We start from the raw sequence: 17,279 nt of genomic DNA, 5'->3' as shown, positions 1-17,279 counted from the left end.
TGAAAGAGTGGAAACAGGTGTAGCCCCAGAGAATTCCAAGCTACAGTATGATTATTTTGTCACAGGCAGCTACAACAGGACTGCTGCAGCAATGAAGTTTCAGAGGTTGAATCCCAGTTTCCTGGAGCTATGAGCAAAACTGAGCCAAAATCCCAAAACACAGATCCGGTATACAGATAAACAAACCAGTTTGCAAGGGATAATTAAAATGTTAAAAATGGCTGTAGTCAGTATGATAGGCAGGAGAATTAGAGCGGGAAGGGTAGTCAAAGAGAGCCAGTGTCAAAGTCCATGTAATATAAAAGAAAACAGGAACAGGAGCACCTAGATTAGGGGTTAAACTACAATAATCAGTTAGAGGTGATCCTGACTTCCTGCTTTATATACATACAAGCTGCAGGGGATTTGCTGTGGCCAGGAAGTGGGCAGATGGTAAACACATACTGTATAATCAGGTATTACTGAGCAGGAGCCTAGATTAGCAATAGCTGCTGTGGCTTAATCGCCACCGTTCAAAAGGTTCTATGATCAAGTCCTGTGGCATGCAGCTGTGCTTGTGTAATTGTGACAACTTATTGACCTTACCCAAAGTATGCAAAGCTAGGACCTCGATAGCTCTGATAGGTCCTAACTTTAAAGTTTCAGTGAGATTAGTAAATAAAACAGTAAGTGAAATATTTAAGAATATGGTTCAAGTGAGGTAGATTCTAGGGCTAATTCTCCTTAGCACTACATTTTTTATTTACGTTATTGGTATTGTTAAATAATAATTAATAACCTTTCATGGCAAGTATTTGTTTAATTTAAATTGTAAATGGAAGATGATAATTTAATAGTTTTAATTGTTTAATGGTGCATACACACGATCAGATTTTTCCTTCAGATATGAACGATAACGATTTAAAAATCGTTCAGTCGTTCATATCTGAAGGAAAATCGTTCATATCTGACATGCCTGAACGATGGACAATCAACGATGCGCGTTCCCGTTTGTCAGATAACGATATCTGACATCTGATGGGTTTGCAGTCAGACTTGGACGATTCCATTCATTTTAATGCAGTCAAAAATCGTTCAAATCGTTCAAAACTTTGGTAAAATCGTTCAAATCGTTCAAATCGTTTAATCGTTCAATCGTTCATCTGACAAATCTGCCAAGTCTGACAAATCTGACCGTGTGTACGCTCCATAATAGTGTAACTGTGATGAACTTTATATTGTTTTTCTTTGTGCTAAAGTTTATGCTAATGTTTATTTTTTTCTGTGTTTATAGTGTATGATGTTTATATGTGTAATTAACTTTAAAAACAATAAAATAAACATAAAGTAAAATAAATAAATATACTGTATATAGAGGTCAATCCAATTAGGTAGGAGTTGTGAGTTTGTTTCATGAAACTCGCAGACTTTGCACAAATCGGTGCACCCAAGAATTCTCCAGAGGGAGTTTACAAATTATACAATGAAAGTAGTAATTTACAGTTCAAGCGCTTCAAAAAATTGAGACAATGCTGCAGAAGGTTAGTAAGGTGTACACCCACAAAACACCCTAAAGTAGACAAGTATAGACAAACGGGATAAACCTTGCGCAGAAACTCAAAACGGGGATTAATCTCTAATGGTGGTCTATTGAATAGACCAAAGTACCACCATTTATGGTCCATATATCCGATGCAAATTTGCATCAAATAACTCTTGCGGTGTCACTGCAGCAATTAGGTGCTTTGTCTATTTTTCTAAATATTTCAATAATTTTTATATTTGTGATAGATGATTTTGTGTACTGATCTACTGTATATGCTAATAGGTGGACATGACAAGTATATGTGTATGATTATATCTGTTACTCTCTATAATGATATAAAAAAGATGCCAAAAACAATAAAAATTTCCATTTTATACAATACTTGTGCCTTACCGACTACCTGGCAGCTTCCAATGCTCACTGAAACATCATCAAGTGCTGCCAAACCACAATCCCAAAAACTTTTACACCAACTCACAAATACCACCTGGAAAGACAAAAAGTAACACACTGTCAAGAAAATGTGCATTTTATTCATCATCAATACTTAACCTCCAAAATGTGGGCAGGACAAATCTCCAAAAATGTGTCCCCAGTCAACCCAACAGCTGCCCCAACCATACACTTATTAATTCAAAGTCACAACCACTTTCTGGAAAACCTGAATCATTTTTGGGGTCTGCGAATTGAAACTATTGAGAGGTATGCTGAAAAGTCTGCATTTCTACCGAGATGCTTCTTCAAGGGGTTGGGTAAGGGATCCCGATGGTCAGGATGTCAATAGTCAGAATACAGACAGCGGCATCCCAACAGTCAGAATCCCGACACTTTTCTGTAACTATTCTAACTCTTACCCTAACACTCCCTCTAACCTTCCTGTCCTGCAGCCCAACTCTGACTCTCCCATCCCACAGCCTAACCCTAACCTTCCCCTCCCGCAACCTAACCCTTTCCCTGGTGCCTAATCCTAACCCTCCCATCCTGCAGCTCAACCGTCCCGTTTGCAGCCTATTCCTAACCCTCCCGTCTTGCAGCCTAACCCTCCCCTCCAGCAGTCTAACCCTTGCCCTCCCCTAGTGCCTAATGGTGCGTATCCACTACGCGACCCAGGGAAGATAGTACGATTACCAGTCGTTCCCTATCCCCTGCAGTGCCTACACTGAACGATTAGTCATTCAGTGCAGGCACCCACCGTCATCCCTGAACATGGTCAATCTGTCATTATCGGCAGATTGACCGGCATGTTCAGCCGATGATTGATGTCGGACACGACCAGTGGGAGCACTCATCGCTGGTCGTTTCCGACATTATTGTGCACGATTAATGGACGACTGAATGATAACGGTGTCGTTATCATTCAGTCGTCCATTAATATCTAGTAGTGGATACACATTTTAACTCTCCTCCTAACCCTAAGCCTCCCATAACCCTAATACTTAACTCCGCTATCTGTCGATATTGTGACCATCGGCATCCTGACTGTTGGAATGCCGTCCTTCAAGCCCTACCACTCCTTTGCACTGCCTACATGTGAAAAAATGGGGGATAAGGGTACCTGGGAAAGATTCCGCACAAGAAACAACAAATCTGTTTCTATAGACCAATTGTGAATAATGGTTATAGGGAGTGAACCCTCCCCTCTATGTTTAGAATGTTGGTGTTGTTATTTTAATGAGTATGTCAATAAAATTGATGTTTTAGAAAGAACACATTTTAACACAAAATTTGTATATGTCACATATAACAGAATACAAGAGTTCCCCAAAAAGGAGTCTTCTTGACTTGCCTGTACAAGGAATTATATTTCCACTGCTTACATGTGCTCAGTGTGGCAGGGCAGTCCATGTGTCCCCACCCATCCCTGTTGGTATGACAGTGTGCATAATGCTGTGGAAAATGGGGGAATGACCAGTGTATAAAGAGGTGTGGCCAAAATATATAAATGTTTGGGAGCGCTAGGTCTCCCCCATTCAGCTCCTCCTTCAAACTCCCAGGATAATGTATAAAATGCACAAGAGGCTATTTATTATATTTAGTTGTTATTGTAAGTACTGTAAACGCACCTGAAAATCATGCAGAAACAGCCGTTTTTAGTACGGCCACAACTGAGCATCAGATATCTCCTGCGTTAGGCAAACTAACACAAGATACTTAGGGCCTGATTCAGGTTGGTTTGCAAGGTTGTGTTTGCACGCACCCCGCTCGCTGCGAAAATATGCTAATGAATGCAATCGCACAGCAGCCGCAGCTCTATACCAAGACGCCCACCACTGTATAAAGCCGCTCACTTCCCATGACATGCATCCGCAAGTCAGCAAAAACATCGGTAACTTTGGAAGCATCCGCACAGTTGTGGTTGACCTGACCCTACTGTACAAACTGGTAAACTTCCTGTCGCCATCTAGACTTCTGCCAGTGTATGCTATCGCAGGGGCTTAATTATGCACCCCCCTGTAATGGCATTTAAACGCCAAGGCACGCCTGCATTTCTCTGACCACTCCCCGTCACCACCCTCAAGCGGTCACTTCCTGTCAATCACTGTGTGAGGACTCTGGGTGCTCACTGCGAACGCTTCCCAATCACAGTGGCCGGTTTGCGCACGTGCACTGTATCTTATACGCATGCGCGGAATGCAAACATTGGCTGGCTGTGTGCGAACGCAGCCTTGCGATCCAACCTGAATCAGGCCCTTAAGTCAGTCTCCATGTTAGTTACTGTCATAATAGCCTATAGGCTACATTTTCGAAGCGGATCCCTGGATTGATAAATAAGACACATCTCCAATATCTGCTGCCGTCTCCTGTATATACAGTTAAGGGATACATAATATTTGCAGTTACCCCCTGAAAATGGGTGTTTCTGTGGAGCATATCCCTCAACTATTAATTGATACGTAGGCCCCTATATTCTTCAGAAGTGCTATGCAAAGAAATGATTATGGGCAGCACAAATATTGTGGTGTGGTGCCCAGGTGCCCACAGATCTGGCTCTTATGTATACAGCTTTCCTAAAATACGATCACTTAACTGATGGTTTCATTCTCTTGTTATTATGGAACAACATAGCAAAGAAAGAGAAGAAGGAGCTGTGCTACATAAATGTTTCATGTTTGTGAATGTAATATTTATTACATTAGTATCCAATGCACACATGCCAAGACCTTGTTGCACATAAGTATACCTCTTTTTGCACTGTCCTTGTTGAATAAAATATTTGAAATATTACACAAAACCCCAATCTGCCAGTTGTCCAGCCAAAGTTTATATACACTAACAAAGTAGGTATCTTCAAGTCCATTTAGTGCAACATCTGCATGCACACAAATGTACAAATCTCATCATCGTCAGTGTGCACTCGCACCAGCCTATTTCGTACAAATGATCAGGGTCGTAACTAGGGGTGACCACGCAGAGCGCAGCGCTCTGAGGGCGCCACCGCCACTCACCCACGGCCACGGCTCCCTGCGTCTGGCTAGCAGGGTGCCTAGTATGGCACTCTGCAGCAGTGTACTTAGTACGCTTCAGACGTTCCCACCACTGCCCTTACAGCCCCCAAGGAGCATCCTGAGGATGCTCCGGGCTTTGCTTTAATCTCCAGAAATTGTGGCCCTGCCCCCTCCACATGACGCCACGCGGAGGAGACTTGGCTTGCACTGGAAGCACTAGTTACAGCGCTGCACATGATACACATGGAAACACTGCATAGCCTAGAGTTGCATCTAAACACCCTCACTTACAGTACTGTACGTGAGAACACCCTTCATAGCCCAGTTACTCCTCTTCAGCCATAAGTAGAGATGACCCTGAGATGTGTACAACTCTATAACACCCATACTGTGTACACATGGTTGCTGAGCATGTGCAATGAAAAAACACACTCTGCAAACCTGCGTACATTTATCTCAGCATAAGGCCTTATGATTCCCTGCCAGAAGGGATGTGGTCTTACAGGAAATGGGTGTTACAAAGATCTTAGAGTGGTTTGGAGGTATTTATTTATTACCTGTTATTTATATAGTGCACACACATTCCGCAGCACTCTACAGAGAATATTTGGCCATTCACATCAGTCCCTGCCCCAGCGGAGCTTACAGTCTATGTTCCCTATCACATGCACACCTACATACACACTAGGGTTAATTTTTTGTTGGGAGCCAATTAACCTACCAGTATATTTTTGGTTTGTGGGAGGAAACCAGAGTACCCGGAGGTAACCCACACAAGCACAGGGGGAATATACAAACTCCACACAGTTAGGGCCATGATGGGAATCAAACCCACAAAATCAGTACTGTGAGGCAGTAATGCTAACCATTACACCATCTGCGCTGCCCAGGTATACTTGTTTACTCTCACAAAACGTCTGGGAGGTTCCCGAAGTTTGTGGTGTTCACACAGACACCTGGGAGAGTAGGTCCTACTTCTGTATCCCACCCACTTCATAGTGAAATGGGTGGGACAGGAGGTGTGATGACATGAGATTCTGTATCATGCCGCAATTTAGCAGGGCCAAAATGATGCAATTCATCCTGATCCCCATAGTGGTCACCTGCATCTCCCCTCCAGGAACTGAAATAGCATATATAGACAACCATAGCTGCCATTACAAATTGCATAAAAGCACTCAATCAATACTAGCCTTGTGTTTTTATATGACTACCTCAGTGACTTCTAATATCCATATAATTTACAATGCTATTATCCATATTTACCCACTTCGCTGTCCCGTTCTCTGGGAGGGGCAGCCAGGTCGGCAGAAACTGGGTGTGATTGCCGGGAAAGTGGGTGGTGCTGGGGGCATGGTGACATGATCGCATCATCGTGGCCCCCTCCCCGCTACAGTGCGCCGAGAAAACAGGCATTGTATAGCAGATGGCGGGGCTACAATGATGCATCATTGCCCCCTCCCCGGACCACCCACTTGTGCTCTATAAGTGGGTGGCCGCAGGATGCGCGAGTGGTGTAGGGGGGCTGCGATGAAGGGAGGTGTGGGAGACTTTCCTATGTTTCTGGGTGGCCAGAAGCACCACACGATTTTCGGGAGCCTCCCGGCCATTCCTGGACTGTAGGCAAGTATAATATTATCCTTTCTTTTAAAAGTAGTAACATAAAATATCACAGAGCATATAACATTGAGGGAATAATGATACATATAAATAACATAAAACAGTATTAAATAGAAATGAAAGAATAAAAACAGTAGGAAATACATTATCCTATATATCTACTACAAAAATCAGACAACAACCAAAACTAACTACGCACTACTAAGGCACCTCGATGAGCTGCAGTACATCTATATGGCATTCACCTGTAAATAGTTGCATATCACTGTTAATTGTTTATTGTATTTTCAGATTTGTGTCTCTAACATATGAACTAGAAACGGAAGTTGAATTGTTAGCTGACGTTCCGTACCTTGCAGGGCATAGGTTTATTTATATTGATTTCTGCTTGTAACCAGACTCCTTTGGGTGACTCATGAACAGACCAAATTTTTTCTGTAACAACGTGGTTCTCCTCAAAAATGTAAACAGCCAAAGCGTCGCTCATTTTTGAAAATCCATAAAGTGCATAAAAAAACCGTAGACAATATTGCATGTTTCCTGGCAAAGAAGGACCATAGAGGCGTCCGAAATAGCCAGACTGGGAGGTAAATCTTGAGTGAGCCAGCATGAAATAACCTGAAAATAATACAGTCAGTCAGATAATAAACAGCCTTCTGCATAAGCCATGAATACATTCATTGAGGCAAAGTCTTTGGGTCACTTATGAAGTAGATCATAGCAATCTACACAAATGCACCTAAATTTCAGCCTAATTCAACGATGCATGCAATGCCCACTGCTGCTGCTATCCCGTACACAGCGGATTGCGAAAATATGGTAATGACTCAGTCGCTGTCTTGTGCACACCTCCAGCGTCTCACGGACCCGGTGCGCCTGCGTTATTCTAGCCACCCTCCATTACCTCCCCAAATGCTGACTACCTGTCACTCACTTATTGCAAATAAATCATACTTGCCGACATTCAGCTCCCTCCTTCCGGGAGGGAGCTGAATGCCTGCATTCTGCGGGGGGCGTGGCCGGGCTATGATGCCGTTTTGGGGGCGGGGCCAGGGCGTGACTGCACGATCGCGTCATCGTGGCCCTGCCCCCTCTTCACAATGCCGGGAAAAAGGCATTGTGAAGCAGGGGGCGGAGCCACGATGATGCAATTCAGCATGAATCGCGTCATCGGGCCCCCCCCCGCTGCAGGGTTTTTTAGTAGTAGTTGGGGGGGTAGGCGGCAGCCGGTAGGCTTGCCTGCCTTTCCAGGGGGTTGGGAGCGGCACCCGATATTCGGGAGGCTCCCGACCAAATCGGGAGGGTAGGCAAGCCTGAAATAAATCCTCTCTGTGACTGTCATCAATAAGCAATAGCTGTGCGTGCATTGTGTGGCTTTGGCGTATTAGCAGTAGCAAAACATCGCTCCACTACGTCCGACATCGACATTGCATGGATCTCTGATTTAGGCTCAAAAGTCATGGGTTTGTTGCTCAGCATGGGAGAACCATTGGTTGATGGAAGCAGTTGAATAGCGTGAGCGATCCTTGCTGAGCATGGACTATCAGAGCACCTTGTGTTATAGAGAAGTGAAAGAAGCATTTTGCTGAGCAAGTTTATTGAAATAAAATGAAGTGGAAAGGTCACATTTTAGGGATACTCCTCGCTGTGCATACAACCTTACAGTCACTTCCAGGAAGCAAAAATAAGAAAGGGGTGTCTGCTTGTACTTTAATAGGACACATTATCCACCTCCAATTGGGAAGCACATTTCTAAATGCACTTTACTGTATAAAAGTTTCAAACACATAAAAGCCACACATTTAGTAAAGAGAGTTAAAATCTCCATTTACTCTAATTACTAATTTAAGCCTTTAATGAGGCAAAGTTAAGCAATTCTTAATGAATGAGGTGGTTCCAGGGCCACCAAGATCCTCATCTGACTGCTCCTAGGGCCTTCCCTTCCCCCAGGCTGTGTGTGCATATGTGACTATGCAACTTCAATCTCCCTCCCGAAGCTCCACATGCGGTTTCAGCAAAAGCGGGTGTTGCACATGCTGCTCATTGCATCGCATAGGAGGGGTGTGACTACATGGAACAGCAGCAAGCTACTGGTGCGCACCCTCGCTTTTCACTGATTTTTATGTGGCTCAGATGTGGTTGTTAATGAGCATCTTTGGTTGGAGTTCCTTTGCCTCTCTCACCATAATCTGGTACCTTCTCAGGGCTGTTATAAATCGGTAGGCGGTTAGAGTACAGCATGACGTTTACATATTGCACCAGAGCACTCCTCGTTTCCCAACAGAGGGCCTGATTCAGCAAGGAAGGATGTTGTTAATACACACACAATCGGTCAATTGTTGCTTACTGCGCATGCATCGCAGTGCGTGAACTAGCCACTGCGATCAGGCTACGCAGACCCATCGCAGAGTGATTGACAGGAAGTGCCGTTTGTGGTAGGTAATGGGGGGGTGGTCAGCTGAACGCAGGCGTGCCAGTGTGTTTGAAGAACGGCGTTGTGGGGGCGTGCATATATTAACCACTGTGATTCCCTACGCAGCCTGAGGTCTCATAGCGTGCAATGAAGTTAGCAATGTCTGAGTAAGGTCAGGGCTTGTGTAAGTGTGTGTGAGGCTGTGATGGTACTCGATCTTACCGATGATTTCATAGTCTTGCTAAACATTACAGATGTGTGTAAGGTAAAGTGGGCGTCCTTATGTAGTGCAGCGGCGGCATAGCGATCCCAATAAATAAGCATACTATCGCAGTTGAACTGCGTGTGTAATTGCTATTGCATTTGCAGTTGCGTTCCCTAGTGAATCATTCCCAGTGTAAAGAAAAAATGGAACATGAAATGCACTGGACAGACCATCTGGGCATATTGGTACATATCCAAGGTGATATGTGTTGTCAGCAGATGTGCTTGGTAATTTTGGTATATTTAGCTTCAATATTAAAGGGTCACACTTTAGTAAATAGATTATTAGATCTCTATAACATCTAAACTTTTAAATCTAATTTGTAAATGCACGTATAGTATTTCCTCATAATGAAAAGAAGACTAGTGCCGGGTAAGCAAAACAGCTGAAATGTTCATTGTGGTGATAAATCCTAATGAGTGGATGACATTTTCTCACTGAGTGGGGCTCTCATAATGTACCCAGTCCTGTTGTGTGGTCTCCAATTCTGTAGATATTTGGCTTCACTTTCACTCTGCTCCAACCAGAAGCATCTTTATCATCCAGGAGAAACTTGCACAGACCATTTTCAAAGTCACAGCCAGCTTCATGTGCACTGAATATCGTCCCTACAAAAAAAAAAATATATATATATATATATATCTTTAACATCTGTCATGGAACAAAGTATCATATACAAAAACAGACATATCGCTAGTCCTCTTCTTCGGGCCTGATTTATAGTTGGATTTAAATCTATTTGCGCCATGCAAAAATGAGACTTACATAAAATTTGTCACACTGACAATACACACAACTTGAATCTGTGTTTTGAACTGAACATATCTTATACATACGGGTCCTTGTGCTTGGAATGGCGCACTGGAAGTGTTCATTTGTAATTCCAGGACAGTAAGGCCATAGGGCACACTTGCTTACTCTCCTGGAATGGCCGGGATACTCCCGAAAATCGGGTGGCACTCCTGGCCGCCCGGAAAAGCAGGCAAATCTCCCGGCCGGCCACTTACCCCCTGCCCTCCCCCCCATGCAACTCTCCCCACACACCCCTGCAGCATGGGGGGCCAATGACGTGATTTGCACTAAATTGCGTCATCATGGACCTGTCCCCTGCTTCGCAATACTGGTAATCTCGGCATTGTGTAGCGGTGGCAGGGCCACGAGGACGCAGCTGTGTGGTCACGTCCCCGCTCCGCCCCTAATGCCATGCCCCCTATAGCATAGGATTAAGGTGCGGGGTTAGGCTTAGGCACTAGGAGAAGGATTAGGGTTATGTACTAAGGGTGGAGGCTTAGGTTTAGGGTGCGGGGAGGGGAGGTTATGTTCAGACACTGGGGGTGTAGAGGTTGAGGTTAGGGTTAGGCACCAAAGAGGGAGAGTTAGGGTTAGAGTAGGGAGAGGGGGAGGGTTAGCATACAGAACAATAAGTGTCGGTATGCTAGTCCTGTCGGGATCCTGACTGCCGGCATTCCATACCGATTCCCTGCAGTGCAACATGGCTTTGCCGAGGTGTAATGTTACTTGCTCTTTTTTGTTTTGCTCCCAACTCTGAATCAGCCCCTTTATTTAGAGATGTAAACTAAAATACTGCCATAGACACCTATGAATGGACACATTTTTGTGTGTATGCAGTCACAATTTTATGTCCAACTATAAATCAGGCCCTTTGTGTCTATTCAACACATGAGTGCAGCATCTAACAGAAGAATGTACACAGGCAAATAAATGAAGGTTGAAGTCATTCCTTTTTTCAGTATTGCATATGTTCCTGGTTAATTTTTGCTCATACAAAGGAGAAAAATAGCTTTCAGTATACGATAAAACAAAAAGGAACAGACATCAAAAGGAAAATAAGTGCAATAACCATCAGGATCTAATTTCTATTAATAAAAAGAAACATTCCCAACAGATTAGTCATCATCTGTCATGACATCATTCTGTATAATAGTGTAATACATTATCTGCAATTTAAGTAATAACCGGTCTCCTCTTTGTCCTGGGAGATTTATCACACTTCTTAAAGATTCTTGTAAATTCTGTGGGCGCAATCCACATGCAATGTCGATGTTCATGTAGTTGAGCAATTATTTGTAACTGCACATGGGGAAAAATTTCTGAAAATCCCCACGGCACATGCATGAAGGTGCCCATACACGGTGCGATGCACTGTGGAGGGCGACTGCCGATCCATCCCCGCTGACCGCACGATATGCCGGCTCCCCCCTCCTCCATCTGAATGGGATCGTACATTGCATCCCAGATAAGATGAACATGCAGGAAGATCTGGAGATGCGATGTACGACCCTGCGGAAGCGTGCATCACGATATCAGGTATGATATCGTGCCCATACACGGCACAATATAGCACCTATACCGTGCCGATCCGTCGGATCGGCACGTATATCATGCCGTGTATGGGGGCCTTAACACAGAGCGCACACACAAAGGTGCTGGTGAGATCAGGGCAGACAGTATCAGAAAGGTGGTGGAAAAGTTATAGGTGTTCTTGGGTGGTGACTGGGACGGTGCTACTAGTGCACGGATAAATGGTGTGCTCGGTGGGCGTACTATGGGAGTGTCGCAGGTGTGTCAATGCAATCTGCTGCGTTCCTAGATGCACACCTGCTAGCATAGGAGGCCAGGGCCAGACAGAGAAATTGCACCTGCTATAGGACTGGTGCAAGCTTTGGTGCAGTGACTGATGGTAGTGTATAAGGACGCAGCAATCGGTATTATATCGTGCATGGGCGTTAAAAGTGAGCACCTCAGTCCTTGCACAATCGGTCACAACAATGCACACAAGGGAAGGAGGTTGCAGGTCATTTACATAGACTTGCAGATGGGAATCCACCAATAGATGCTGCTGTGTGCGCTTTTGCGTGCATCTCAGATGCCACTCGCCAACAGCCAATGTTTTAGTCTGCTGAAGCATCCGAGCCGCACTGCGCATGCGTCTCGATGGTTACTGAATTTGGACGCAAGACAGGTTTGCGTACTACTGCGATTGTGAGAGTCCTACACATGCACAGGATCTGTACTGCACATGTGCAGGTCTCCCTCTGCGAGATCACTCGCAGTTCTCTCTAGCAGCAGCATGAGTGACATTCTGTGGTGTTTGGGGGGTGGAGCGGGGGCGGTGACTGGGACCATTTTACAAATCCGAGGCGTGGTGCCCCTGTTTTGTAGGCATTGCCAGGGTCTACTTCTTCCCACTTGCAAGGACAATCTGAGTACCTCAGGGTTACTCAGATTTCCAATGGTCTCACAGAAGATCTGATGCTGCGTCTTAGGATGCAGCACTCTGATCTGTGTTGGGGTCAGGAGGCCTCTATGTACACCAGAGACCTACTTCTGCATTAACATATTAGTTGTTTGGCAATGCATAGGTGCTTCCCTGCAGAAGTTTAATACCGCACAACTCTGCATCAGGCCCCACTTTGGCAACCTGCTGCAAACTCAGTCGATGTGGTTACTCATTTAGCAACATGCCTTCAAGCTTAGCTTTATCTGGTTTTACATTTAGCTGGATCGAGAGGAAGCTTTTTGGAGTTTCTCCAGACATACTACTACTCTCCAAAGTGGTGAATAGAAATCCTCATTGGATCATTACGATACGGAGGTGAGAGCAGATTACCCAGCATGCTTCCTGATTTATTACCTCTACATTTATGCTGTATTTTGACATATTTCTTTGGCTTGTTACAGATAAATCATGCGCGCTTAATAGGTAAGTTAGCAGCTGTCCCGTTGAGTGTAATCAGATAACTGATTACCACTCTGTTAATAGAAAAAGGGGGGTTTGGACGCGCTGGTGATAAAAAATATAAATGAAATTTAAATATGGATAGATAAATGTTAGTAAAAAATGAACAAAAATGAAAATGATAATAACATGTACATAAGATGTAAATAGGACCGGCAATTGCTGAGTAAACAGTGGGCTAAATATGATACATTGAAACACAAGGATGTTTATATCTCTTTCATTGAAAAATATGTTGTGTTAGGAAAATGGTAAGTGAGTTGCGGCGGTCCCGTATCTTTTACACTGAGAACGGAGCAGCGGTCTGGTTACTCACCCTGTCTCACCCTGCGCCGTCAGCAATTGCCGGTCCTATTTACATCTTATTTACATGTTATTATCATTTTCATTTTTGTTCATTTTTTACTAACATTTATCTATCCATATTTAAATTTAATTTATATTTTTTATCACCAGCGCGTCCAAACCCCCCCTTTTTATATTTCTTTGGCTGTTGCTGATTGACAGTTAGCACCTTGAATTACTGTTCATTTCACACAATAGATCTGACTCTGAGTCGTACGATATGTCGATGTTGGACGCAGTTCAGTCATATTTTCTTACTGCACATGCATCTAAGTGGCACTGCTCATGTGTCCTGACTGTGATCGTACAGAGATGTAGTAGTGATTTCAGAAGCTTGCACGCAGAAGTGCATTGAAAATGTATTGGGCGTTCCTAGATGAGACAGGCAGGTGGCTATTCAGATGCACGAAGATGCTGCGTTTTATGGGTGTGTTATGAAGTGGTTGAATACACAGATGCTTACATAGTAGGCCATACTTAGATGGAAAATCTGCTCCTACCATAGGGCTGGTGCAAGATTCGATGGTGCATCCGATGGTAACATTTAAAGATGCACCAAGCGGTATTTGAGCATCTTACGACACTCAGGGGGTCATTCAGACCCGGTTGTTAGTGCTGATGCGCTCGGACCGGGTCGATGTTGATGTTGATTGACAGCTCGCCCCGTTTGGAAGGCGGGCCGGGGGGTGGCAGCCCAAACGGAGGCGTTCCCATGGGCATGCCTACCGTTTAGGGGAGGCCCCACTGACATCACTAGCCAGAAGCTCTCCAGGGCTTACGACAAGTGAGACCCTACCCTAGGGTCTCGTCGTAAGCCCCGATGGTCGCGATGGTCTCTGACCATCGCGACCATCACCGGAGCAGTCGTTAGAGCTGTGGGTGTTAACCCACAGCCTAACGACCGCAACAGAGGTGGGCAGTCAGGATGCAAGTGGCCGACCAGTTTCTGAGCGACCGCTTGCATCCTCCGACCGCCTCTGAATGAGGCCCTCAATGTGGGCATCTCAGTGCTTGCACATGCAGACACATGGATGTACACTAGGGGAAGAGCTTGTAGAGGAAAGTTACAGATGTGCAATCGACAATTGCTGCTCACATAATCGCCACTGCATCCAACTCAGACTCAGGCCCAGTATTACCATCCTTAATTCCATCTGAGATATAAATTGGAGGGATAAACTGTACATTATTGGCTTATAAATACACCTATACATCACAGACCTACTTCTATTTATAGGTTTCATTGAGCCTAGTTATATAAAGATGTATAAGAAAATGCAACCTTTCCTTTTTTTCCCAAATATTTAATTTAGTATTTGGAGCAACGGCACTTACATACTGCTCTGTGAACAACTGTGGATTACAATCACTCTTGCAACTTTATTGAAAGCATCTCATTGGAAGGAACTTATCAAATACATTTCCTTTGGAGTATTGCATACCACATTGGCAAATAGAAATATCTCTATTATTTGAGACATTTTCATCAAAGCTGCTTTGAGATATTGGATACATATTACAATATTTGCCATTAAGAGCCACAATATCACCATCTCAATTGAAATAGCATATGTTTGTGAAATATCATCTAGGTTAGGCTGACCATGTGATACTATTTTTGTATGTAAGTGTAGTCACTTTTATCTCCAACTTAAAAGGTACGCCTGGGAGTACAGCAGGGACTGAATTAGGGCCTAGAAAACATCAAAATGGCTGTGTCCTCACCAGGGCATGAGAGCATGGATTAGTCTGTAACACTGGGGAGGGTGCCTATTTAGGGTGTCCAAGGGATGCATCAGGTATGGAAAACAATCTTTTTAAAAGATTGCTAATTGATGCCGAATCTTAGAGACATGTTACCATTGTTGCCTATGGATCCGTGAGGGACGGCCCCAAGAGAACCTGTCATCTGCTAGTGATCAGTATGTCACTGAAGAGCTGTATCCAGGTGTGGAAGGGAAAACCACTGCTTGAGCTTCCGGAAGAGAGAGAGAGATCCAGATTCAGTCACCCTTGCATTGAGCCTGGTGAGAGACTGATACAGTGGACTTTTAGCTCTGAACGGGAGAGGAAAAGGACACCCCACCAAAGTAAGTGGAGGGGGCATAGCCAGCAGGAGTCATTAGAGAGAAAGAGCTGGATTAGCCTTAGAGACAGTTAAATATTGCAGCACCTCAAAATAATGGCAATCTATAATATATAGGTGTTGGCTGACTTGCTTCGCATTGAAATGTAACAAACTACCGCACAAATCGCAGCTTTGAGCAGTGCAGGGTAGGGCTACGGTGACGTTATTGTCACATCGGACATGAATGTCCTCTCCAGGACTATCCTGGAGGGAGGAATCTAAATGTCGGCAAGTAGGACCATATCTGAGGATACGTTTAGTATCTAATCTCTTTACAAAAAAAAACAAATACAATAACAGTCAGATTCAGTTGCACTATTCTTTGTGATTTACATGATGTCTCAGCATATAAAGTATGAAAGTGAATAAAGAAGATCTGCTTATATTATAAATGATACGTTTCCAGGACTCAGTCACACCAAGTTGTTATGGAAAAGACATGCATTAATGAAATCTACTGTCACCATTAACAAACAATGAGATCAGCTGCTTTACTTGCCAAATGCAAAAGCACTTGCCAAAGTCCCAAAAGGAAAAACGTTTTAATCATGCACAAGGCAAGTGTCTCAAGATGTTTTCTATATACATAATAGTACTCCTGACTTGTTGCATGATGATCATGTCTGGTCACTTCTGCTTGATTTTGTTAAAGTCACAAGCAAGTCAAAAATATGAACTCCTTCTGGGTCAATACATTGCCTTGGATTGACCTAGAAGATTGCGAATGCAGCGTCTCCCTTATTGGATCACTGGTATGCTTCCCACCACTGAACAGGGTAAGAAGAGCCAAAGGAGAGACATGACATGGGAATAAATAACTGGAGAGAGCAGACATCAGTCTCATTGAATGTTTTTGGGGTGGGTACTATGAAGCAGGTATGGGGAACCTCAGGCCCGGGGGCCGTATAAGGCCCTCGGAATCATTTGGTCTGGCCCTCTGAGCTTTTTTCTGCTAGCCTCATCTGGCTAGCAATGTGCCTAGAATGGCACCCTGCAGCCAGAATCTATGCAACAGTGCCACATGGAGCATCCTTAGGAAGCTTCAGATGGTCACACCACTGCCCTTACAGCTCCCTGGAGCATCCTCAGGATGCTGTTGGCATTGCTGTAATCACTGGCGATTGTGGCCCTGCCCCCATATGACATCACGTGGAGGGGTGTGGCCTGCACTGGGCCCGTGAATAATGTTATATATATCAAAATGGCCCTCGGCAGAAAAAAGGTTCCCCACCCCTGGTGTAAAGAGACAGGATGAGTATGTGAAAATATGAATCTGTCAAATAATATGTACACTGCTTTTATTTCTAATTGATATAAGTTATGCACATCATATGTGCAGCAGAAACCACATCAGAAGAAAAACCTTTAAGAAGAAAAGTGCGTGGCTGATTGTGAATTGTCAACTTCTTGGAAGAGAGCTATATACCAATGAATGTATTACGAGAAACTGATAAAAATAAAATGTTATACCTCTTTCACCACTACAGGATTCAGCCGAAAATGAGATATCATCTACAGCAACATATCCTGCTTGGATTCCATTGAAAGCAACTTCAAAGACAACCTGAAATATTTAAATAAAATAAACACAGTAACATTATCTATTTAAGAAAATAAATGGTTTAATACATTTTCATTTTAATTAAATAAAACATATACAAAATACCATCATTTGCAACAATTGCTAATATCATCTGTTACCACACAATTATACACACTAAAGTCATCATCCATTAATGAAGGATGTCCCATTTTGTAGAAAGCTTCAGACTACGAT

At 43.8% G+C, this 17,279-nt stretch overlaps 1 protein-coding gene across 4 annotated transcripts in view; it reads right to left on the bottom strand.

Moving 5' to 3' along the window:
• Positions 1-17,279, bottom strand: part of MAMDC2 (MAM domain containing 2) — a 131,434-nt gene that overhangs the window by 16,821 nt on the left and 97,334 nt on the right. For all 4 annotated transcript variants that reach the window (XM_088475717.1, XM_088475716.1, XM_088475718.1 and 1 more), the window contains 4 exons: positions 16,973-17,066; positions 9,731-9,877; positions 6,944-7,209; positions 1,919-2,012 (listed from right to left, as the gene is read on the bottom strand). In XM_088475717.1, coding sequence (XP_088331843.1) covers positions 1,919-2,012; positions 6,944-7,209; positions 9,731-9,877; positions 16,973-17,066 — 601 coding nt within the window. The remainder of the gene's footprint in view (positions 1-1,918; positions 2,013-6,943; positions 7,210-9,730; positions 9,878-16,972; positions 17,067-17,279) is intronic.

Source organism: Taudactylus pleione, unplaced genomic scaffold, assembly GCF_031769625.1.
Source record: "Taudactylus pleione unplaced genomic scaffold, aTauple2 ptg000177l, whole genome shotgun sequence".
NCBI classification, from domain to species: Eukaryota; Metazoa; Chordata; class Amphibia; order Anura; family Myobatrachidae; genus Taudactylus; species Taudactylus pleione.
The sequence above is the reverse complement of the archived record's forward strand: the minus strand, read 5'-3'. Positions and strand labels throughout refer to the sequence as shown.